A 24,913-nucleotide genomic window follows, 5' to 3' on the forward strand; every position below is an offset into this window, starting at 1 on the left:
TCATTTCATACAGTTGGCTGAATGATATTCAGTTTGAATATGAAGCGGTCGTCTGTCCTATGTATGGCCTCATTATCACCAAAAATCAAGACAAGGCCATGTACCCTACATGTCACTGGGCCTGTGGCTCCCACTGTTGATGTGACACTGGTTTGGACCAAGTTTTCACAGCGAGCTGACAAGATGTTGGGCGAATCTATCTCTAAGACGTTTGCCAACATTTTTTTTTTCAATGTAGTGGAGGCTACAGCATTTGCATGCGATGCAAAACACGAGATTGATGGAGGTGCATGCAAACTTAAGGCGCATCATAAATAATGATCAGGGTGTGTTGATCCATGTATTGGTTGTTGTAAAGATACCTATATTGCATCTTCTCCTTACCAGGGAAAGTAAAAAGATAAATATAAAATTAAATATACTACTGGGTTGAAGTCAACACACCTTATTTAAACTACTGTCTAGAGCACACAATTTAGTCTTTGCATCAAGGATACATTGCTTATATATTAAACTTTGTCAAGCTATTGCAGTGGAGGGTGACTCTGGCATGCCACTGTGAAAGACGCACAAAGTGTAACAAAGTGTAACCAAAGAATCTCATAATCTTCATGTGTGACTCCGGGAGCAACGCTGAAAGGTGCTCTGAGCCGAAGAAAGGCACAACGGTCAACCATCAGTCCAGTTGGGGCTCAAGCGGCCAACTGCAGCCTTCTGAGGTGCTTGTGATCCTAAGTCCGGCAGGCAGAGAGACTGGTGGGTCACTAAGGCACCGAAGGTACTTAGCAAGGGAGAAGATCTGGCCTCGCTGACAGTTCTCTGCAGCACCTACAATACCATGTATGTATATGTATGTGAAACTTCTTTCGCGCCGTAGATAGCCAACCGTGCTAATCAGAGGTGCGGGGAAGGACGGAAAACTGAGCACCATCAATCAGCCTTCCATCCATCAGCTAACCATCTCACTGAAGGTACATATTAGAGCCTTACAACGTCGGCTTGGAATGAACTCCGACGTCGACATCTTGCCTCTACCGTGTGTGCGTTGTATGTGTTTTTGTGAGTCTGTGTGAGTTTGTGTGCATTGTGTGTGTCGTGTGCGTTTGTGTTGGCCGGTTGGGCAGGTGAGATTTCTCTTCACACTGTGCGTCAATTTGTTGTAGTGGAGTGCCGGGTGGTTAATCTGAAATGTCAGTTAATATTTTTTTTATACTTTATTAAATCACGGATGTTTGGAGCAACTTTGAGTGTCCTTCTGTGGTTTATTAGTCCCTGTATTATGCTCGTCGATTCCGAGTCTGTATCCTGCTGGCGAGATCTATGAACTTTGGAAAGTGATGAGGACTTCTTATTTATAAAAAAAAATAACGGGAATAATTATTAATTTATTAAGACCTACCCAAATAGTATTTCACGTGCCATTAAACAATCGTTTTAACAAACAATTATTGACTTGCACAATCAAGATATTCCCTGAGCGGAATAGCAAAAATTTAATTAGTTTGTGACTTTTTTTTCTCACGTAAGTAGTTCTTGGGTTTGTATTCCATCAATGGTGACATTATAAAAAGAATAATAATGTGCTATATATTTGGGCGGCTCAGAATATTTAACAAAACAGTGCTTACCCATCTGTCTTTGTTCAAACACTGTTCAACATGTACGCCGCAGATTAAACGCTCACCCCACCCATTTGATCTCCAATTACATATGTGATTCATACAGCCATTCCACACTATCAATATTGCTGGAGTCATTAGTGAGTATTATTGTGGCTATAAATTATTGTGTGGTCAAGCACGCTTTAGCAAACACTTACCAACTGGCGTGGCTGCCACCACAGGGTCTGAGTGGACTGAGTACTTGCCAGCTCCGGACGCGTTCACGGCATTGACTCTAAACCGATAGGCCTTGCCCTCCTCCAAGTTTTTCACCTGTGCACGCATCAAAAACAACGCAACTAAGACCAATGGTAAAACTACACTGGTCATGCATCCACCACCCGTTTATTTAATTGGCTGTCTCTTAAAACAAATTGCATATTGGGAGACGAGTTCAGATGGGGAAATGCTGCATGTACCTGCTGGTATCTTCACATCAATTTTATGATGTTTTTGTCTTTATATCAATTTCCTTCAAATTGTGCTCTCAGCATCATGTCACAAAACAGTGTTCATTTGGAATTCTCACAGAGCAGCACATATATATAATTAGAGAATGACATAAAGAAGGACATATCACAGTACTACTGAGATACCTTGAAATTACCCTTTTTTACCAACAAAAAGGGGGCACAGCACTTTCCTAAATTCTCTGCTATAGATAAATATTTGCAGCATGGCAGTAAAACTGATGTTAAAATTCTTAAATCTTGACTTTTGACAAAATTAGTGGGACAACCAAATGTAATACAATTATTTGTTTTGGACAGTCATTGGTGACCAGGCTGAGGCCATTAACATGCATGAAAATCTGGCATGATCACAGGGGACTACACAGACCTGATTCAAGGATCCAAGAGGTGTTGGCTCAATGTTCTCTGGATTCAACTTTCAAGGGCGGTGGTACGGCCCATTGGTAGCGTGTTCGCTGATTGTTGTCAAGGTTTGAGATAAGAATCCAGCAGGCCACCCTGGTTATAACTGCAGGTGTGTGAATTGTAACAATGTGCACTGTCCACTGTCCAGCGGACGTGAAATATTCCATAGATAGACCACGGCTGATAACCACGATGCAGTAAAAAAAATAGACAGTGCTTCTTCATAAATTTTTGTGGACGGCCACATAATGAGCTGGCCATATGTACAGTATGTCAACATAGCCAAACAAATAAAAGTGCCATGTGTTGGGCATTACATGTCCCACATAAGTATTGTATCAGCTCACTTGTTAATTCATGAACGATTCTCACAACCAAATTTAAAATCAGATACGAAATATTGATTGAAACTCCGCTAAAAGCATACTCTTTACTAACCACCGTGCAACTCCAACAAATTATACATTGGAATAATTATAACAAACATGAGCATTACTGAATTAATACCTGAGGCTATTACCTATTTTAAAAAATATATGAAAACAATAATATAAAAATATTTGTAGCTCAACTCACAAACACACATACAGTACAAACATCATTGGAGGGCACTCTAATTTTAAGTGGATCTGAGAAAATACTCATTGGATTTGCAAGCAAGATTGCTTGCAGGGGCAGCATACCTTGTAGTATCTTTTGGACACCAAGTCGGTGTTGACCAACTGCCAGTGTTCCTCAAGAGTGTCCTCTGTAATTTCCACATTGAACCCAGTGACGGGGCTCTTGCCCGTGTAGAGAGGGGCCTTCCAGAGCACCACGATAGACTTAGCTCGAACTTCGGTGAACACCACATCAAAGGGAGGGCCTGGGCAAGGTGACAAAAAAATTATCCGATAAATTAACACGCAATAACATTCATTGTCCAGTTGCGTCGCATGTTTTGCACAAGTATACACTTTCCGAGTACAAGTCAGTTATATCAAAATTTAACAGGTGAAGCATGATAAACAGAAGAAAAGCACCAACATTATATATGTTTCAGAAATTGGGATCTATATTGAAAAAGAAGTAGTTATTAATGCTAACAATAATTCGAATATTGCATTGTTACATATGGTCTGTTCGCCGATATGGACGTGAATGCTGGATAATTACACACAGTCTAAAACGCAAACTTCATATTTTAAAGGTGGTAAAACTGTCATGAAGACACAAGACGAGTAACATAATTGTATTACAGACAGCAGGTACACAAAGATAATACGATTAATTCGAAAAAAGGCAAGTTAGATTTCTTGGACATTTATATGAGAAAACAAAAGACTGAATACTATGTTCATTCGTTTCTCAATATTCTGTTTTTACTGGGAAATGTTTAGGTACAAGGAGCCAAGAAAAATAGTAAATTAAGTAGAAAAGCAATTTATTAAAATTAAGTTAATTTTATTTCACATCCTGCAAAATCCACCAGCCCTGGATTGATCTCCCAGCTTTCGGCTGGTGGATCATGAGATGCAGATTACAATTCATAATTAAATAGTGACGTGCAACTTGCTATTTAGTTATATTACAGAGATGAAGGCACACAAAATAGAACACAGATGCAAATAGAGAGAAAAGAGATCACCTCATTCATGGAGATTACAGTGCCAGCAGTGCATGCAGACTTAGAGAGATGGATAATAGCAGAGAATGCACTGACATGGAGACAGTAATCATAGCAATGGCAATAGTAATAATATGCTGTGACCTTTGATTCCAGGTCTCTTTGGACTGGCACCTTTCGACTCACAGCACGAACAATACATTTCCCAGGCTCAATTGAAAGTGAGATTCTGCGGTGTTAAAATCCCATTTTGGGGGACATGCACCAACCCAGTGTAATTACAATGCCACACTCTGATGGGTTGTTGGCACTGGGACGAGCTGACATCATGACATCAATGCTGTTGATCCCATGGTCCCTTATTGTTGGAGACATTTTGGCAGATCTCTGGCAGGTTTGCTAAATCTGCCCTAAATCCATCCTGTGAATAGGACAGAGAAAGCGTTGTGGAAGTCATCCAATTTATGCAATGCCTTTAAAACAATATGCACCAAATAGCCACCTAAAGATGTGCACTGTGCTCCTTGTATTTTCTACAAATCTAAAATACACTCCAATGCAGATCGTGTTTTATTCTACTTTAAATGGCCTGATTTCACAGGATTGTACTTGATAAATATTTTTCTTTTTCATAAAATTTGCATAATTGAAAGAAATAGTGCATTGCTAGATGATAAACAAGACTAACTTATTTACCATACTACCAGCAACATGCAGAGTTATCTGGTAAGGGCCTTAATGCCTTAAAGGGAGCAAGTCTAAATTAATATCAACTCCTCGTGCCTTTGAGGGAATTTTAATGTCCAGTTTTACTCTTTAATGCAATGCTTTCTACATTTACCTCAAAATTTTAATTTAATTAGGTGGAACTTGATGAGGTTATTTACAGATAAAAGTGAATCATGGTCCACACTCATGCATGTTTGAAACACAAACATTTAAAAATGTTACATTGCTTTGCATGATTAACCACACCTAGGATCTGTACACTCCCAGACTGCCTTTCAGGTTGTGACTTTACATAAAATATGCTTTCAAATTATACATCTGCCAATTTAACCACAACCATAAAAGTGTTATTTACATTATTCCATTCCAAAGATTTATTTTTGGTCTATCCCAAGGTTATGGGTATGCAGCTTAACAACGCCTTAGTGAATAGTTTGTACAGTGATTGCACACGCAATTTACAAGCAGTGGATTCCAGTAGCTGCAACAGCTTGCTTATTTTGAATTGTCTCAAAGTGCCCACCAAACATTCATATTTATTTACATGAGAATCAGAATTGTGATATACATGTACATCAGCGTTTTTAAATGGGCATTTATGATGGACAATACTACGTTTTATGAACGGTCAACAGCAGGTCAATAAAACATGTATATTGTGATCTCTAGCGAGACCTCTACAGGCATCAAACACCACCATTAGCATAATTGCATTCCAATATCCAATACACATCTGCAGTGTTAGAAATGTCCTATTTATTTAATTACATTTTCACATATGCAATGGTGTCTTTTTTTGCTTTTTACTTGGCTACTTTAGGAATTGCATCGATTAGTCATCCCTTGTGTATTCCTTGTTGAACATTATGTAAAAAAAATATGACTTTGAATGCAGGACGTATGCTTTGTATAGTCCTACGCATTGGAACAAAGCGAACACACTGATGTTGGGCAAGTTATCGTCTCTACCTGCCTGCTGTCACAAACAAAACATTAGACTCACAGTTATGTCGAATTCTGAGAAATGTTATAGTCCACCGTTTGCTTATGCTTAGAAATATGAGCTCATCTGCTTGAGCATTGTAGTTCAAATTAAATATTTTCAATAACCACAAATAAGTACAGTGAAGGCATTCAATAATTCTTGTGGATTGTTTTAGACTTTTAAAAAAGCCACCATCTGCTGCATTATTTTCAACAGTATTATTAGGATATACTTGACAAGTAAGTCAAAGTCTTGTAATTATTGCGACAAGAAACAATGTCACATTGCTATTCACAGTGGCTGGTATTTAAAATTATACATCGATGAAAATGTCACCATGACCACACTGAAATTATATGTTTTGTTTCTGCTATATACGTATACTAAATGTATTTATAAGCAGGTATTAAGAACACGGTACTGATTAGTAAAATATAATTATTAAGGTTGTAATAGGCTGGAAGTGATTTGGAGGCATTGGGTTTAAGCTTGTATCTGGAGGTCAATCAGCAACCCGAATGATGAGACCAATTTTATTTAATCATGGCCCATAGATGAAAATCACTGTCAGATGTCAGTAATGGCACCGTGGACTAACAGTGACAGAGCACAGGCTCAGAGATTGTGCAATCACCTCTTGAGTCCAACGTTTATCAGTTTGTAACTGAATTGCTTCATGGGCAGATACAAAATTGATAACCTTTCCCTTGTTCAAACAGAACTTAAATTAAACCTACAAGCAGATGATAAATATGCCATAATACTTTTGTATTATCTTGATCGGGCACCAACTGGACAGTAGTACTAATAGTGGCATTACTGGCAGGATGCTGTGGTGGCAAGATGTTAACTACCTTACTTGGTATACAGGAGGTCGTCGGTTCGATCCTGACCCTGATGTCTGTAAATTTGGAGTCAGCATGTTCTCCCCGTGGTCACGTGGATTTTTCTTCGGGACCTCTGTTTTTTTCCCCTCCACACTTAGAATCAACATGCATTCAGAGTTTTGTCTGCTCTACTTTCCACATGATAAGCGACTTTTCTGAGCTATAATTTGTGGCAAGGTCGCTTTTGAAAAAAGAGCCAAAAAGCTCAGTGGGCCTTACTTGGTAAGTAAAAAAAAATAGGTGACGGAGGTGTAGTGGGGTGTGATGTCAGCCTTCTGCCTTCAGAAAAAAAAAATTGCCAAGACTGGTGACGCCCCCAGACCGAGGATTTTAGGTGCAATGTTTACCATTCTAGGGAGAGGTTGTGCCCTCCTTAAAATTAGGCCTGGCCCCATCGCTGCCCTCTCAAATGGGATCCTTGGTGAATGCCACAGTGCAGCCACAATCCACAAGGACACCGGACAATATTGCCAGGTGTCATTTTCCTTTGCCAAATGTGAGGCACGGTTGCCAATGTGAGGCACGGTTGACAAATGGGAATAGATTTTCACGGCTATTAATTAGTTTATACCATCGGTGAGTATATGTAGTGCAGAATATGGAGCAGTGCTACAGGCATAACCAGCCTCAAATTGGCTGGCACGTGAAGATGTGGCGAATAATTGTGGGGATTTAAGATCAGTTTGAGAGGAAGGGTCAGGGGATAAACCTTAGTGGGTCCAATTGAACACAGCTGGAGGTATTCACTGGCTTAAGCAGACAGCTGCTGACGTTCAATTATCTAGGGCACCTTGTGTCAAGACAGAAACCAGGTGGATGTCCAAGATGCCCACCAGAAGCCTACGTGAATTAATTGCGATTTGCCTTGAGAACAATGTAAAAGGCAAAGGTGTATACCACTTGTGGTGAAAGGGGCCTCCAGGAGAGAGCCCCTCTACAGGGTATTTGGCCTACTCTTCCATGCTGGCCAGACATATTGGAAGAGGTCAGACTATCCACACTTTACACCACTCCCAAGCCGCCCTTCCTATCCCTATTTTAATGAGCACAAACCCACATATAAATAATCCACTATGGATAACACATGCCCCACCATCTTAGAAATGATTGCCTTTCGCGTAACCAGCGGTGTTGTTACAAGCTGCATTCGTTATTCCGTGTTTTCGACACACAACATTACTGCTATGTAGGTTTCTGCGGTTGTGCTGTATGTTGTTAGGATGTGATGGCAACTTCTACAGGAACTCGCTTGAGCTCAATTCGTAGAGTTAATCGCGTCGGTACAAATCCGGAATCAAATCAAGGAGCTATACGGTAAACCCTCGCGATGCGCGAGTTCTGGATTCGTGAGTTTTGCATATTAGCGAGTTACTAAATGTATACTAATGCACTATTTGTGACCCGTCGGACTCCAGTGTTCACGAGTGTATATAGTGCCAGACCACCGACACTCGGGAGGTGTGCACAGACTTTTACATTTGAAACTCTTTGCGAAGGTTAGGCATGCTCCCTCGGCTGCACGCTTAGTCCTCAGTCTCGCAGCAATCTCGCACTGAACTTGCTATTTTACTTTATACGTACTTACAGTCGCCTCGTTAACACATTTCGGTATAAACGAGTCGACTGTGAGGCTGATGAAAAACAAGTTAATGCAATTAGGGAAAGTGCTGCGGCTAGCGCTCCGCAAGAGTGATAAAATTATAACTGTGCAGGGGTTTGAGAATATGGTTTTCCCCTTTGTTCTGACAACAAAACAGGTGGTAAAATGTTAAAACACCAAACTAAAACCTTTTGCAAGGAATCACGTCTGCATTAACCACATATAGTTGTGGTGAAAATACAAACAAATAACATGCTCTGACAGTACATGCATTGTCTTTGAAACTGATTTGTCCACACCAGAGACAGCGTGTCTTTGTGCTGTTCGCCTTTTGGCGTCCTCTGGTCTAACACTGTTTGAGACTAGGCTCTAAAGAAAGCTGTCTCTGGTGTGGACCAATCAGTTTAAAAGACAATGCATATACTGTCAGAGCATGTTTTTGTTTGTATTTTCACCACAAGTATATGTGGTTAATGCAGACACGATACTGGCAAAGGAGGTCCCATGATTTGCAGGTGTTGTCAAACACCTGCATATCCAGAATTTGTCACTATTACCACAACCTCCATAGTCGTCAAATCATCATCAAAGAAAATTCAAAAATAAAATGTTCTTCATAAAGCAGTACTTACTTAATTATTGTAGTCATTGTAATTAAACATTTACCATCGCCCCCCCTCCCCCATGTTCACTCGTACCAGGAACGTAACCCCATTTTTCCCATTGGCACAAACTTCCTGCATTAGTGAATTTCGCATTCGCGAGAGTTTTCAAGAACGTAACCCTCGCGGATAGAGAGGGTTTACTGTGCAGGATTGTTTCTTAAGTTGGGTGACCATACCTGGTTCTGGGAAGTTCCACTCCTTGAATAGAAAGGCAGAGCTGGGCTTGGAGACGTCGCCCACACCCGCCAAGTTCTCCGCTCGTATGCGGAACTGGTATTCCTTGCTGTCCTCCAGCCCACTGATCTGATGGCAAACACAATACATACAATAAAATGATGTGTAAATAAGCAGCATCTGTCAACGGATGGATGTAAGACAAACAACAGAAAAACGAGATTTGGTATGTCAGTGACATAACTGGATTGAGAGATAAAGTTTAGCACTGTTGGATTTGCTACAGCAATTACATTTTCATCATACTCATCTAATTCACACATTTTGAGAGAGAAGACAATTAAAGGAGTGTTTTTTTTATTCTAAAATAAAAAATATTTTTTTAAGGATTAACCAAGAATAACTTTCAATTAGCCATTCTGTCACACCGCAAAGATGAACACAGTATTTCAAAATCAATCTAACTTTGAGCATTTTAGGGGAGCAGTGGTGCAGTAATTAATGCGCTGAACTGTATAAGAGAAAGCCTTAGTATGATTTCCAAACACACCGAGCAATTGTGTTGAGTGGTATCTGAATCGGCCATCCCTCTGCCTTCACCAACTCACATTGGCCAGTGTAGGGAAGTATGGTCAAACAACCCCCATGAGTGACATGACATGGGGAGGCCTTCATTCAGCGGTGAAGTGACAACAGAGTATAAATTATTACTATTGTTGCAATATTATTTGAGTGTTCCATTCCGTGTAAGGTGCAATTGCTGCTCCTTCAAGAATGGTCTAAAGACTCAAAACTAAATCGAATCAGGAAAATGTACATGCGTCGTCATCATCATCATGAAGGATTCCTTTATTCTTTTTGAATGTAATCTCGATCTTGAATACAAAAAAATTAGGAAGAATACACTTGTACAAAATATAACGTGGGGAAAACGTCAAGTCCAATCTGTATTGAGTGATTTCTCTATAAATCAAGCACGGGAATTACAATGACTCAATGTCCATCCATAATTATATCCTGAAAAGCATAGAAGGTTTATATTGACTGTAGCCCATGGTGGTGATAGGGCAATACGATTCGAGATTTTATTTGATTTTTAACTTTGTACCACAGATGTTACATTTGTGTTCCCAGTATAATACTTTACACAGCATTTGAATGCAGTGGAACGACCTGTAAGGCCAACTTATTATTTTATTTCCTGAACACCTATCCTGCGATGGCAACAGTCTGCAAGTAGAAATAAGATAAAAACTCACATTCATAATAAAGGGCCATTGCTCAAAACGTCACCTATTCATATTCTTGGTTATTTCGGTAAAGTCACGTAGATAGAAAACAAAAATAAAAATCGCAACACAAGCAGTCTTCTTCCACCTGAAGAAGACCGCTTGGGATGCGATCAAAACGTCGTGGGTTTGTTGCTTTTAATTTTTATTTTGGTTTTCTATCTACGTGACTTTAGCGAAAGAACCAAGAATATAAATTCCTGCAGTCACGAAAGTTTTAAGTCTAAACGTCACCTATTGCATTATTTTTCATTTTTTTGGCACTGTTATTGATACATATGTGGACTTAATCTCCAACAATGCATAGTGCCACAAGTCATATTGAAAATTAACAAATTACTCCATTGACATTTTAAGTCGAAGCAATAAGGTGTAAGCTATGAAATTAATCGCAAATGGTATTCGCGAATCATGTAATTATCGTGGAAGCAGCTGCAGGGTTTGCACATTCGACCACTGTTGAATCGTGACATAGCCAACACGGTGGCATAGTATGAACAAAGCTCGATTATTGCAACTCACTCCTCTACGGTACGTCTGGCAACAACATTAGCCAGAGGCAGCGTGTACACAATTCTTCGGCACGTGTCGTGACGGGTACTGCAAGATCCGACCATGTTCGGCCGGTGCTCACTGAGCTGCATTGGCTTACGGTTGCCAAATGAATACATTATAAGGATGCACTCATTACACGCAAAGTGCTTGCCACAAATCAACCACAATACCTTGCTGATCTTGTCAAAGAACATAAACCATCACGCGAACTCCGGTCATCCTCGCTGCAGTGGCTTTTAGCTAACCATCGAACAAAGACGGTCAATGCGTTTCTGCGGCCGTCTTGAACGCTCTCCCTGGCCGATATTAGGAAGCCACTGGAGCTATGAACTTTAAAATCTAGATTGAAAACTCATTCGTTTAGAACTGCGTTTGTGTGTGTTAGCTTGTTGTCCTTCTCCTGCACCTCTGATTAGCACGGTTGGTTCCGTTGCGTGCGAAAGAAGTTCAACATGGTACGTACCTTGCACACCCGCTCTCCCATAGACTGCGTTTTGGCCTCGTTCCATTCCCCAGCTTCGCCCGCCACCACTTCGCAGTAATCCACGTAGTAGTGCGTCACGCTGGCACCTCCAAGGAACGTTGGCTCCTTCCAACCGAGCACCATGCCATCCTTTTGGGAGTTGAGCAAAGTAATCCCATGGGGAGGCGATGGGCTCACTGCAGGAAGGACGAAGAAGGGTGACACTGAATCAGGAAAATTGTTCACATTCTCGTAATTTATTATATGTGTGTTAGAGCAGAAACGTTCATTCTTGCATTCGAATGTATGCTGATAATAGCTGGCTTCAAGCAGGCGTATCCTTGTCCCTCATTGTTTTCGAGGTGTTTTTTAATGGAATCTCTACAACCGCTTAGTTCATTTGCACGAATTAACAATAAACGTTGTTGTGGGGGAATTAAACAACATAGGCACACGATGCATTTGAATACCTGCAAATATATATATATATTTTATTACACATCCAATCAGCTCCACAGCCTTCTAGGAGTGCATAATGGGCAACTTGCAATTTGAGCAAAATTGCACCGTCAAGTCAAAGTAAATGTTACATGATCAGTTTTGCTGTAAAGTACGCAATGTGTTTGATTTCCCCATGTGTTTTTATATTTGTGTTCATTTAAAATCTTTGCCTGGTTAAATGCAGAAGCTGAAATACAAGGGCCATTTACAATAACGTAAAATATATTTCATGTTAAATATTAAAATGTTGCTCTGGACTCATCCTAACAATGCACTAATGTGCTACAATTACAATGTATACTTTTAGGAATGGCACATTATAAGTGTATATTAACATTTAAAATGTTTAATCATTGTACTGCAGAACCGTTTAACAGAAACCTTTACAATATTTTTATATGTGCTGATTAAACTGAAATTAAAGCCTTCCTACTTGAATGTTAATCAAAGCAAGAGAAGACGATGGTGTTGAAAGAGGAGAGTGATGGAGACAGATGCATTGTTCTTCTCCCATGAACAAATGCAAAATAAACTATGAACTATTTTTTTTATTTCACCAGGTAAGGCCCACTGAGCTATATTGCTCTTTTTCAGAAGCCACCTGGCTACAAAATTATAACTCAACGAAGTGGCCTATCGTGTTGAAATTAATTGCAGCCAAATAATCTAAACACATAATTCTAAATGTGGAGGGAAAAACCAGAGGACCCCGATAAAAATCCACGCCACCACAAGGAGATAAACATGCAAACTCCAAATATATAGGCGTCAGGGTCGGGATGGAACCCACGCAATCCTGCATGCCAGGCGAGGTAGTTAACACCCCCCATTGTGGATAATGTGAATATTCATGTTTCTAATGCTTGTGCTGGACGTTACGTGGTTGTTAGATTTTCTATAATAATACAAAATCTGAATGCCAATCAGGTACCTGTGGCATTGCTGACAGGAATGAGGGCCGTACGTGTTCATGTCAGCATGCTCGTCTCACCAACAAACCGAGCCAACCAGTGAGGCTGCATCTATCTGACACACACATTAGCATGTGTGTGTCATCATCTTGGTTCTTTCGGTAAAGTCACGTAGAAGGGAAGTAATAAAATAATAAAAATAAAACATAATAAAATATTATTTTATTACTTCCCTTCTACGTGACTTTACCGAAAGAACCAAGAAGATGAATCCCTGCAGTCACGAAAGCTTTAAATCGAAATGTGTGTGTGTGTCAGATACATGCAACTGAGATGTGGAATGTAGCGTGAAGCCAAATATGGCACAGCGCAATCTAAAAACAATTACGATGACGAGGTATGTATGTTGAACTTCTTTCCTACCATACATACCCAACTATGCTATCGTACCTCCGTGCTAATCGGAGGTACGACAGTAACGATGAAGGCGATTTGAACATGACTAAAATATATCAATGACTATAATTATGATGGACAACAATGATGATGGTCATCATAAAGGTGATGGTAGATGAGAATGATGGTGGAAATGGTAAATGATGATGATAAGCATACCAGTGTTTGCTGCGTATCTACTGGTCCATTATTGTATATATGCCTTTTCCAAGAATTTATATTAAGAGTGATATTGCCTATTTTTATGCAATCGATTTTATTTTATATACGGATTCAACGACTTCCAAACAAGAATGCAGTGCCGCCTACCTGTGCACTCCCACCTCGAGGCAATAAAAGGCCAAAAAGACCGCCCCCCCCCCCTCTGCCTCGTCCACACAAAAGACATCTGCAGGTTAATTGCTGCGGAAAGTTGTAAAACTGGAATAACTACCCTTAGGGGCAATTGAAAGCATCTGTTTCCACAGGCCATGAGATGGCTGGAGGAAGGGGACAGGAGCCAGGCCTTGATGTGACTTAGGAAATTACTTAAATTAATTAGAACAAACAGACACACACACACGTGTACACCAGAACCGACCAATCACAGGCCAAGGAGCGGAATCAAAGGAGTTCCGCTCCGTTGTGAGAAGAGGAGTCTGAGGTGTGAGAGTTTGCGGATATAACGAAGAAGCCAAACCACGCAAATCACTCTAGCAACGGCAAGGGTATGGTCCTCGAAATCAACCAAGGGTGTCGAGCCTTGCAGAGGAGAGGGGCGATGTGTTCGCCGAGTGTTGAGTTCGGCGCTGACAGAGCATCGCTGAAAGTATTCGACATTTACCCTTATGTATTGAATCGCTGAATGTTATCCTACATTGAGTGCCAACTCCCTGAAGCAGCTCACAGCAGGAGCCCTCCTGGAGGAAGGGTGGGGTAGGCACCAAGGGTGCTCGCGCGAAGCAGGTAGCTAATGACAAGGACCTGAACGTGTTCACTGAGCAGCAAGAAGAAGTCGTATAGACAACTGCCTGAGTACTCTCTTCAAGTAGGGGGGGGGGGACGACGACAGCCGCTGTCTCTACAGTCTACAAGGATCAACAGTGTCTGGTGCCAAGGGCGGTGAAGTGATGCAGCCAGCGGACGAGCTGCGAGCGCTCTGGTGACGGGATCATCGTGCACATCGACGCAGATGGAGCCGAACCCATAAGCCCTGCCAGCACAAGCACCGCCGACAGCGAGCAACGTGCCCACTCGGCAACCACCCAGCGGTGGAGAGAGACTGACGACGCAGGAAGAATAAGTGTGTTCGACACAGACATACACGCCGACCCAGCTCTCCCTGCTTGTGTAACGACATAAATGAGCAGTTCTAGGGCGATACTGGGTGTACTATACATAAGGGCTCACTAGAGGGCAGATTCCGGATGTCACGGAGGTCGGGTCAGGACATGACAGTCTGGGTCAGCGGTCGGGAACCTATGGCTCGCGAGCCATATATGGCTCTTCCAGTGACGGCATATGGCTCCCAGACAATTTTGAGTTGAAAAAAATAATAATACAAAAATAAAAAATCAGTTTGGAACTGATTTTAAAATACTTGTGATATTGCTTAATAATACTGTGTCATTGTAAAGTAAACAGAAATTAGTTTTGAAGATAAATTTCACGGGTCACGCCTGCATGAAGCTCAACCTAACCACGTATGAACCAGACAACAAGTCCATCAGCAAAACCATATAGCACCAGAAGTCGCATTAAAAGTAAGACATATTTAATTTATTATACGTTAAAAATACTATATGGCTCTCAATGAAATATATTTATAAATATTTGGCTTTTATGGCTCTCCCAGTCAAAAAGGTTCCCGACCCCTGGTCTGGGTGTACCCACAAGAGCACGTGACCGGACAAGGGGACACGGGGAGCCCGGAAGGGGGTGAGCGGGCCACGTGATGTGGACCCAGAGCCTCCACGAAGGATCGAGAAGGGGGCGTGACGTCTCAGGAGAGGGAGCGTGGCTGTTCAACCCGGGAAAGAAGTTGCCTTCTTCGATCCTCGCTCTTCGGTCACTGCACATGACGACCCGATGACGTGTTGGCTGTTCTGGTTCAACCACATAGAGATTCCGTTCAAGTGGTTAGGGATGGTGGTCACCACCTTACGTAGTTAACCCATAATGTCCATGGTTGCTTGGAATGTACATAGTTAAACTTGGAACGTTGAGTGGTGCTCATTGTGTTAGTAAATAAACGTGTTGCCTCCAAGTCTTGGTGTGCCCCTGATTAGAACCCACTACACAAGGAACGCTGCACCGCGGAAGCTGCTAAACTCGTCAGAGTAACAGAAATAGTATGTGGACAACTTATACCATACCTGCCTGCTATAATTATTGAACCTCGTGCTGTCCCTCCACACACACACACATAACACGCATATCAGTGCGAATAAGTGTTTCAAAAAGGTTTCAAAAAGGGTTGCCATCCCAAGGTGGGTGTTAACTATTAGCTGATCGTGAAAAGCATTGTTTTGCCACTTGAGTTGCATGAATACGGTCGTTTAGAATTATAAGCCATTCATTTATTTTATCGCATAACCTTACCAATGAATGTATTAATGTCACATTCAACCTTTATAAGCATCTATGTTACGATTCTACACACTCAAAGGAATACTATTGTGTTGAGATTTTCTTTTGATCACAGAATCTTGCCCGGGAATTCATTGATGTCCCATTAGCCAATTGATAAGCATCTGTTCGCCAAACATACACTCTCACACGCACACTATTGTTTCAGGACATTTCGTTAATTGCATAGTCTTACCAATTAATTCATTGATGTCCACTTTTGCCATTGGGTACATGTTTCTTTAGCACGGTTCCGTATGAATATTGTCTTTTTTTTAAGGACTTTTCCTATCGCCATGTATGGTTGCGCTACTCTGAGAAGTTAGCCTATTGTTCTATTCCTCCGTTTTAACGACGTAACCATTGAGGGTTAATTGTACAGATCGATGAGTAGAACCTCTACAGGAGTACTGTAGTGGCAATTCCGACCATAAGCGTGTTCGCATGTTAGAGTGTTTTTAGATATTAAAATTGCGTGGTTCCTTCCTAGTTCATGCATAATAATCTGGATTATAAGAACTCTATCCTGCGGTGAGATCTGAATTCTGAGACTGGGCATAATTACACTAAAACATAATAAGTTAAAGTTAAATCGAGAATCATTGTATTATCACCATTGGTAATACAACCCTAGACAACGAAGCCAAGCCTAATTTTCATAATTTCATAAATTAGCATATATTTATAAATTTACACTTTTAATTTAATTTTCTCAAATAACTTTTCAAGACAATATATACAACACCATCAACACGCACCATCCTCTATCCAATTGTAATCCACTTACTTTTTAAGCCTCATCACCACACATCAGTGGTGAATTGTTTTAAAACCTATTCTGAGCCTCTTCTAATTTGATTCGACTTCAAATGGGTGCCTGGCGCAGTGTGTGATCCATCACTTTGGAGATTTGAGTTGGTGAATCACATGGGGATTTATAAAACTCCCAAAGCCACAAGGCTGCGAGATGACAGTGCATCAATGTATTATTTAATCTATTTGAGTGTTATCCACTCTAAGGTATAACCAGTTCCCTCCCATATGATCTTACGACTCAGTTTGGCTTTGCTGAGCAGCTCGACCTCTGCTACATCTTCTTCATCATCAGCAGCAGTGGCAGCACTCATGTATCAATATCAGAATAAATGTATAAAAATCATAATTATTATCATCAGCTTCATTATCTTATTTCTACATCATCATCAATGTCATTATTTTCCTGTGAGTCTCCATTCTGCCACTTTCCAACATACTCTGCAGTTCACGGGTCAAATATAAAAGGGTAAATTGGAGGTGCTAACGGATGGAGGTGCCACATATGCAGACTGGACTGTAACACTCTCCCTGGCACAAACCAGATCCTCCAAAGTGTTATTGATGTGAGTCCAACCAATGGCATGACTTTTTTTTTTTTGCAATTATTCTGGGTCAACATCATAACTCCACTGTAATCCCAGCACATTTATCCATTTAGAAATTGTGGCAAGAGAAGTGGTGAAATGGGATTGTGGGCATAGCATAATTGGTCATGCATGACTCATTAAACATTGCATTTTTCATATGTTTTTTTAAACCACTTTGTGGCAGAATGATGGCCAAAATAGCTGCATGAATCAAACCCAAAGTCAAATGTATACATTTGTAATGACAGGGTGCCACCTATCGGCCTGAAGGTGTAATCGCGGTTATAGGTATATTACGTAATGCCTAATTATGAGGGTGTATCTGGGGTAAAGATGAAAGGCGGAGTCAGTCGAGAAGCTCCGGGAATCTGCTCGAGGGTTCTAGAAGGGGGCGTGTCCAGAGGCGGGGCTTGGCCAAGCTGGAGCGCCCTGGGTCCTAGCTGCATCGCTGCTCACCGTCATCTCTTTACGTCGTCTGACCTCGTGGCCAATCTCCTGCAAGGCTCTCACCATCGCCGTCACTGAACTAGTCGGGCAGCTGCGTAGTTGGATGCTGATGATGGGGTTGTGTGTTAGGGTCGGCGATGTGTAGCTGCGTTACATAAATGTATCGCCCAGTGTGCTCTTAATAAATAATAAGCATTCTACACGACGTGCCTCAGAAGTCGCTCACTACACATTTATTTAAGTGTGCATGCACAGGAGAGTAGATTACGCTTTGGGTATCTAAAGTACTTTCTATCAAATTTGGTACGGCTGCCATGCAAAGCCATTTTTTTTCGCGGCAAAAAAAAGATATTTCAGTCAAATAATTTTTTTATTTTTATATAAAAGCCGATTATTTATATGCATACAAAGAATGGCAGTCGTATCATCAAACCCAACCTGATTATTTTCCAGATATAAATTGATCTACATTTCTGATGAACAATTGTTCTCCCGCAGCAGGGATGTATTTTTTGAGCATGGTGGACCCGAGACAAAGTGCCAAGGCATACTGATGAAGCCATATCTCGAGTGGGGCGCCACCTTACACTACACTGGTCATTATGGCAGTTCATACGATTACAAGGCTTTTGTACATATACAAGGTGCCTCAAAATGTTTTTAACACTTATATGGGACTATCGTTTTTTTGGAAAAAGAATGAATAATATACTGTAACATGATAACAAATGTATGTTAATAGCTTAAAAAAGTCAAAGAGTCTCCACTTGTTCGCCATCATTGTCAACACATGCCTGGAATCTTCTCCAGGTGGTCTCCAGAGCCAGGAGGCACATTTCTTGTGGTATTGTTGCAAATTCTCAGAAGAGTTAACATTTTCTTGAAGCACCCTGTATATTGATTAGTTTTTTGTTACCGCAAAATGATATCCACTTTTGCAGCTACAATTCAGCCCTGGCCACCAAAGAATTCCATAAAAAGAATAGCTAATCCATAATGATTTATGTCTCAGCAATATGAAATAGCACTGCGCGCTAATATTGCCCAGATGTGGTGTTGGATTATTTAGACTGCTTACCATGTCCATCGTGATTTCCAGTGTTCCCTTAACCTCTGTTTACCAAAACAATTCCTTTAACCCTTTGCATGACGGTGTAGTCAAAGCAAGAACTGTATGAAACTAAATGGATATAATTAACGTTCTGCAAAATGGCAGATGAATGGTGTGTGTATTTAATTAAATTCGGATTACCATGTAAAATGTGCTTAACTAAACTGAACTGCATTGAATACATTTTGAAACTAATACCGTACATCTAAATTTTGACGTGGAATGGTACACAATTTTGAAAATTTAATTTGGTAGACACACAGGTGAGTGGTAATTTTTGGGTAAATTAGAACTCAGCACCAGAAAATGATAGCAAATGCTCTGCAATTAAAAACTCCTTTGGAATTAAATGGAGCAAATATAAATGAGTGTCTGCAAAATGTATTCTTGCAACTCATCGTCATCGATCAGCACCCATCATCTTCAAGGTAAACTTACCCGAGCTCTGAAGTATTTAAATATTTGTCTCTTCAATAAAAATAAAGGCCAGCGCTTGACAAAGAAAAATAAATCAAGATTTCATCATACATTGATGCAGCTCATTTCTTAAAAAAAGCACTATCTTACTTAACATTATAACCCTTCATACACTTCACTATAGAGATAAAGGAGTCCATTAGTTCCAAGGTCTTGTTTACTCTATACCAAACTTTACTCGAGTCCCATTGAAGCAGAGCTTAAGGCACTCAGCACACCACACACAGGTACACTGTGGGAAACCGCAGTGCAGTCATTAGCGCACTGTGCTACGAACCCCGCGATTCGAGTTTGATTCTCTGCTCATGGCCACCAACACCAGCAACGATTATCCAAATGGGTTTTGGATCGACTCAGCTTCATAAATGAGTCACTGGTGCAATGTGTAACTATCACCACTTGGGAGACAAAAGCGACCAGGCAGGGTGTTGGACACCCACCCACTCCATGTGCCGTGCTGGCCTTCATAAGTGCCCGCTAACAGCACTTGTCCCAACAGACTGTGAAGGCTAAATGGGGGATATAATAATAGGGTTTTTTCCCTTTTTTCTGGCAACAAAACTGAAACCTTTTTACAAGGATTCATGTCTGCATTAACCACAATACTTGCAGTCATAATGCAGACAAAAAAACATACTATGATAATATATGCATTGTCCTTGAAACTGATTGGTCCACACCAAAGGACAGCTTTTTTTGATAGTGCATTGTCTTTGAGCTTAACGCCTTTTGGCGTCCTCTGATCGAGCACCAATTGGGTCGAGGCTCAAAAGAAAGCCGTCCCTTGGTGTGGACCAATCAGTTTCAAGGACAATGCATATATTATCATAGTATATTTTTTGCTTGCATTTTGACTGCAAGTATTGTGGTTAATGCAGACATGAATCCTTGTAAAAAGGTTTAAGTTTTGTTGCCAAAAAAGGGGAAAAACCCTATTATTATATTTTGGTACTGGCAAAAAAGGTCTAACGATGTAAATGGGGGATATTTGTGTGGAGCAGCAGTATAATGTATTGGATGTTTAGTTTTACATGCCATGTGGAAGCGTCATGCAGTAAGTGTGCAATGGTGGTGTGCACTATGGTCCGTTGTGGACAAGAGACCGTGGCTCTCTCAGTGTTCCCAACATAGCTGAATAGGTGCTCTCCGCTATAATAATGCAGGGGCAGTGAGACAATGTACTGTGTAGTGTAATTTGCACACTACACCACAGATATGCAAATGCCCCTGTCATCCAGAGTTCCAGGTCCAGTCTGACCGAGGTTGGTAGAACCTGCTAGCGTCCCAAGAGTTAGGGTTACAAGTGGTCCCTGTTATCTGGCAAGGATGGCATCTGGTCTGATGCATGTGGACGCTCTGCTGGTCAGTCAATGGATATACCAGGCAAACAAACAGGTGACAGATGAACATCTAAGAATGGCAATGGCGCACTGCAGAGCAGGGCAAGTAATTAATGCAATTCAGGAGAAACCACCTCAATTACTCTCCCGCGAATCAATAGGCAATGCATATTTAAATAAATCAGAAGAAAGTTACGAGGTTTGTAATGGAATGTTCGAACCACTAGCGTTGTAACACTTCACCTCCACTTGGTGTTATGATACATTGTTGTGATTCTGGGTCATAATGCCATTAGTCACATTTTTTTCCTTTTGTTTGTTTATTGTCCGATTTTTTTTCTGTTTCGTTTAAACAGTTTTGGTAGCTTAATTATCCTCAATGTAGCATTAGCACATTATTATATATTTTTTGGCACGAGTTGAAAAACACAATTTTTGACACTTGCAATGTGATGCTTGTATCATTAACATTAAGAGTCAATGTTTAATCACTGAATGCATACGAACCGCTTCACCAATTCCCACACATAATCCACTCACAAAATCCAGAATTCGTAGTTTTTCCCCTAAATACCTGCAGTTTGCCACTTGGGGGCACTCAACGCAAAATAGAGGCCAAGATGTCGAACATGGAAACGAGTCATATCCTGTGTACTGTTACTAAATAATAAAGATTGAACGAGAATGTTGAATACGATGGATGAGGCGAAATCAAGTATTTAAGACATGAACAATTCGAAGATGATTACCAATTATTTACCAAATTGAAGCTTATTGTTGTTTGTTATGAATTACAATTCACGTGAATGGGCTAGAGATGGACATAACTGATTAGCATGCCCCTCATCCAATCGCCAGCACAAAGAAGATGTTGGTATTTAACAATTTGTTTTGACAAAGTGATCATTCAAAAATGTTTCACAGAAAGGAATTGGGAGTAGGGTAGGGGGGGGGGATGACTGCTGTATTGTCATCACCAGTTTGGTTGCTGAATGCATTTTAATTTAGCCACTAGGCAAAGGCATGGCAGAGGATACGCACCTATAGGTGGCAGCACCGTCACAGCATCGGACTCCTGCGAGAAGTCACTGAAGCCCGCAGTGTTCACGGCACGCACGCGGAACGCGTACTTCTGCCCCGTCTCCAGCCCGTGCACCACAAACCTGCACAGCAGCAGACAGCCAGCCCCACAGCCGCCACCACCACCCACAACGCCAATGAATCACGTTACGATCAATGTTGTACCCTTGCAATTTCTTGCTCGTGCCACCGAGTGTAATTTAGCTCGAGAATCTGGCCTACTATTTTAATGCTGACCAGGCGCCTATGAAGAGGTTGGAGTACATACACTATACTCCACACTGTAGGACCCCGCCGATCAACTTTGGTGAACCCATTTATATTGCTCGGTAGGACTGAGTTAACTAGCACGATTGTTTAGTCTGTTGTCCTTCCCCCGCATCTCCGATGAGCACGGTTGGCTATGTACGGTGCGAAAGAAGTTCAACATGCATATGTACAACTGCCATGCTGGGAGATTGATACCGGCAAAGACTGCGTCTCCCGTGCTAACCATAACACTAGAGCAGCGAACTTGCAACAAGAGGCATGGAATAATCAATCTTGATTTGAAGCTTTCGTGACTGCAGGAATAAGCAATACTTAGTATTTTACCCCAACCTCAACCTGTCCTTTAAGCAATGGACTCTTGCTGCTGATGTTGAGAACCAGCCAAATTTCGACACACACTGTAAAGAATAGAGTTCCGTGTCAATTGTGACGACTTCTGAGGTCGCTCCCTTGAGCCCTTACAAGTGTTAGAAATGGCATTTAAAATTGTAGGTGTCAAAAGCACACCGCTTAAAAGGCCATGATATTGTTAAGCAGAGAACAGGCATTTTCCTCTAAACTGAAAATAAATAGTGAACTAATACTTTTGCCTTAACCCCTAAACCTAAGTCCAAATGTATACCACTAATCTTCACACTAAAGTCCATGATACACCAGAGCAATCTTTGAGCAGCAATTTCTGTCAATAATCGATGGGGAAATAGTTGCTGCACCATTTTATATTGTAAATAATATAGTTGCACAAATCTGTTCACTCTACCCTGTGGGTTGCTGGTATGGAAGCTTACAATCAGATCAAAGAATTGACATGGCAACCCAAGGTTGTGTGCTAGCTAAACCGATCATTTTTCACTTTTCAAAGCATGTTTTCATTTTCCAGACCGAACTCCACACTATTAGACAATGCCATGCCAAGTTGTCATAGTTGCTGAAAATGCATTTGCGATGCCCTTGCACACCATGACCTTTTCACGAACCACAATCCGACTACTCCCTTTATCCATAATAACCCTCATAATAACAATTGGCGTAAGTACTCATTAAAACTATGTCTTTCCGTACCAACTCAACGAGAGCCGTTGCACGGCCATCTCAGATTTTGATAACAATTTAATCACTTGGGGGTTATGTACCTGCTGAGTTCAGAAATGTTGGGTAATTTCTAGAAAAGAAAACTTTCAGCTGTGACCTGGCAAAAGTCACAAGAAAAGATCACCGTGACTATAAAAATCACCCTGGGCTGAACGTAGATGCTCCCGTCGTGTGTAGCGCCTCGTTCGTCTCACAATGAAGAGGAACCCCTTACTGTTGGAAAATTGGCAAGCTGAGGGCCTACGTGATGAGTTTTATCCCAACTTCAGCCCACCTGTCTACCCTGTGTGGAATGCGGGTCCTTAAATAAGGGTTTTGTCAATACTGTTGCACAATGTGGCGACAGTAATTCATGATAGCATCAGCAATAGACTGTTCCCTATGCATCTGTAATCTCAACAATAAGCACTCGGATTGGTTCCATAGCAGGACATCATCAACTTCCAAAGTGTGGCCACGAAACCCTGGCGCGAGAGACTGTGCCAGCTGCTGCTCAGGCCATTGGGCTCGCACCGTGTGTACTTGACAGGCTTGTTGTTGCAGGGCACCCAGCGGTCAGAGCCCACGAGGCTGGACTCGATGTAGTAGCCGATGAGGCCCTGCGAGTGCTTGGACGCTTCCCACGAGACGGCCACTGATGTCTTTGAGTTCCTGGATGCGAGGATCCGGCCCGGGGAGGACGGCTGCGCTGTGGAACGGTCACCCGCACGGGCACGGCGGCATCGCCAGCGTTAGTTGCGTCCGCGAAAAAAGTACATTGATGAACATATTGATCAACTGAGTGGGCTTGATTGCTTGATTTTTCCTTTATTTTCTTTCTTTCTCTTCATTTTCAGGGAATGATGATTATAAGTGGACGAAAATCACCGAGAGTTTTGATAATTATGATTAGCGGCCAAAGCATGGCTTTGCCGAGATGAAATTAACTAGTCTGTATGAAGATACAAAGACTTTGATGCACTTTGGTAAGTTGCTATGTAAAACAAAGTATACGTGCAGCTCTGCAATGCTGCCAATACTGTTGGAATAAATACAATTTAAAATAACTGAATTCACTGATAAGTTGACCTGGTAATAGAGTAGGAGTGGACTAAATATTTGAGAGTTTTAATCGATTAGAGTATGAGAATGACTAAAGAAATCCACACTTGGACGTGATTAAAATTCCACAGGTTGTCTGCAACTCGACCAATACTAAAATGAAAATAACACTGGTCAACACACTTTTTCTGGCATAAGGTATTCCAACGGGTTTAATGTAATTTTGGGGTGCTGATTCCAAATCTGGCATCAGTTTTTGTCTATCACATCAGGTTTTTGAGATATCAAATATAGCATTTTCAATAAAAACAGCTAATTTATGCTCATATACGAATAGCTCAACAGACATCCATACAAGAATAAGATAAAATACAACATACAATAATAATGAAACAAACATTTAATGAGCCGTAGCACAAAGTTGTGAGAGTGACTGCATATCAATGTGAGTGAATGCATATTATCATGTAAGAATTGAATTGTGAAGATAAGAAAAATATGTACAAAAAGGTCATTCACAATAGTGATGTTACATCTGCATAAACGACCTCTTCTTTGACGATCTCCGATGTACAGCTTGTGGAATGTCTCTCATCAAGGACCAGCAGTAATCTACCATCATGTTTGAGTCCCATCGGCCTTGGTAACGTTCTTCCATAACTTTAATGTCTTGATGAAAGCGTTC

General features: G+C 41.1%; 1 protein-coding gene across 1 annotated transcript in view; it reads right to left on the minus strand.

The window, feature by feature from the left end:
- Nucleotides 1-24,913, minus strand: part of LOC133344242 (myomesin-2-like) — a 99,328-nt gene that overhangs the window by 26,958 nt on the left and 47,457 nt on the right. The window contains exons 16-21 of the mRNA XM_061554306.1: nucleotides 23,701-23,875; nucleotides 21,787-21,908; nucleotides 11,493-11,689; nucleotides 9,188-9,314; nucleotides 3,223-3,404; nucleotides 1,820-1,934 (exon numbers count right to left, since the gene is read on the minus strand). Coding sequence (XP_061410290.1) covers nucleotides 1,820-1,934; nucleotides 3,223-3,404; nucleotides 9,188-9,314; nucleotides 11,493-11,689; nucleotides 21,787-21,908; nucleotides 23,701-23,875 — 918 coding nt within the window. The remainder of the gene's footprint in view (nucleotides 1-1,819; nucleotides 1,935-3,222; nucleotides 3,405-9,187; nucleotides 9,315-11,492; nucleotides 11,690-21,786; nucleotides 21,909-23,700; nucleotides 23,876-24,913) is intronic.

The sequence above is a fragment of the Lethenteron reissneri genome, chromosome 19, assembly GCF_015708825.2.
Source record: "Lethenteron reissneri isolate LAM-NWPU_2019-01 chromosome 19, ASM1570882v1, whole genome shotgun sequence".
NCBI lineage: Eukaryota > Metazoa > Chordata > Hyperoartia > Petromyzontiformes > Petromyzontidae > Lethenteron > Lethenteron reissneri.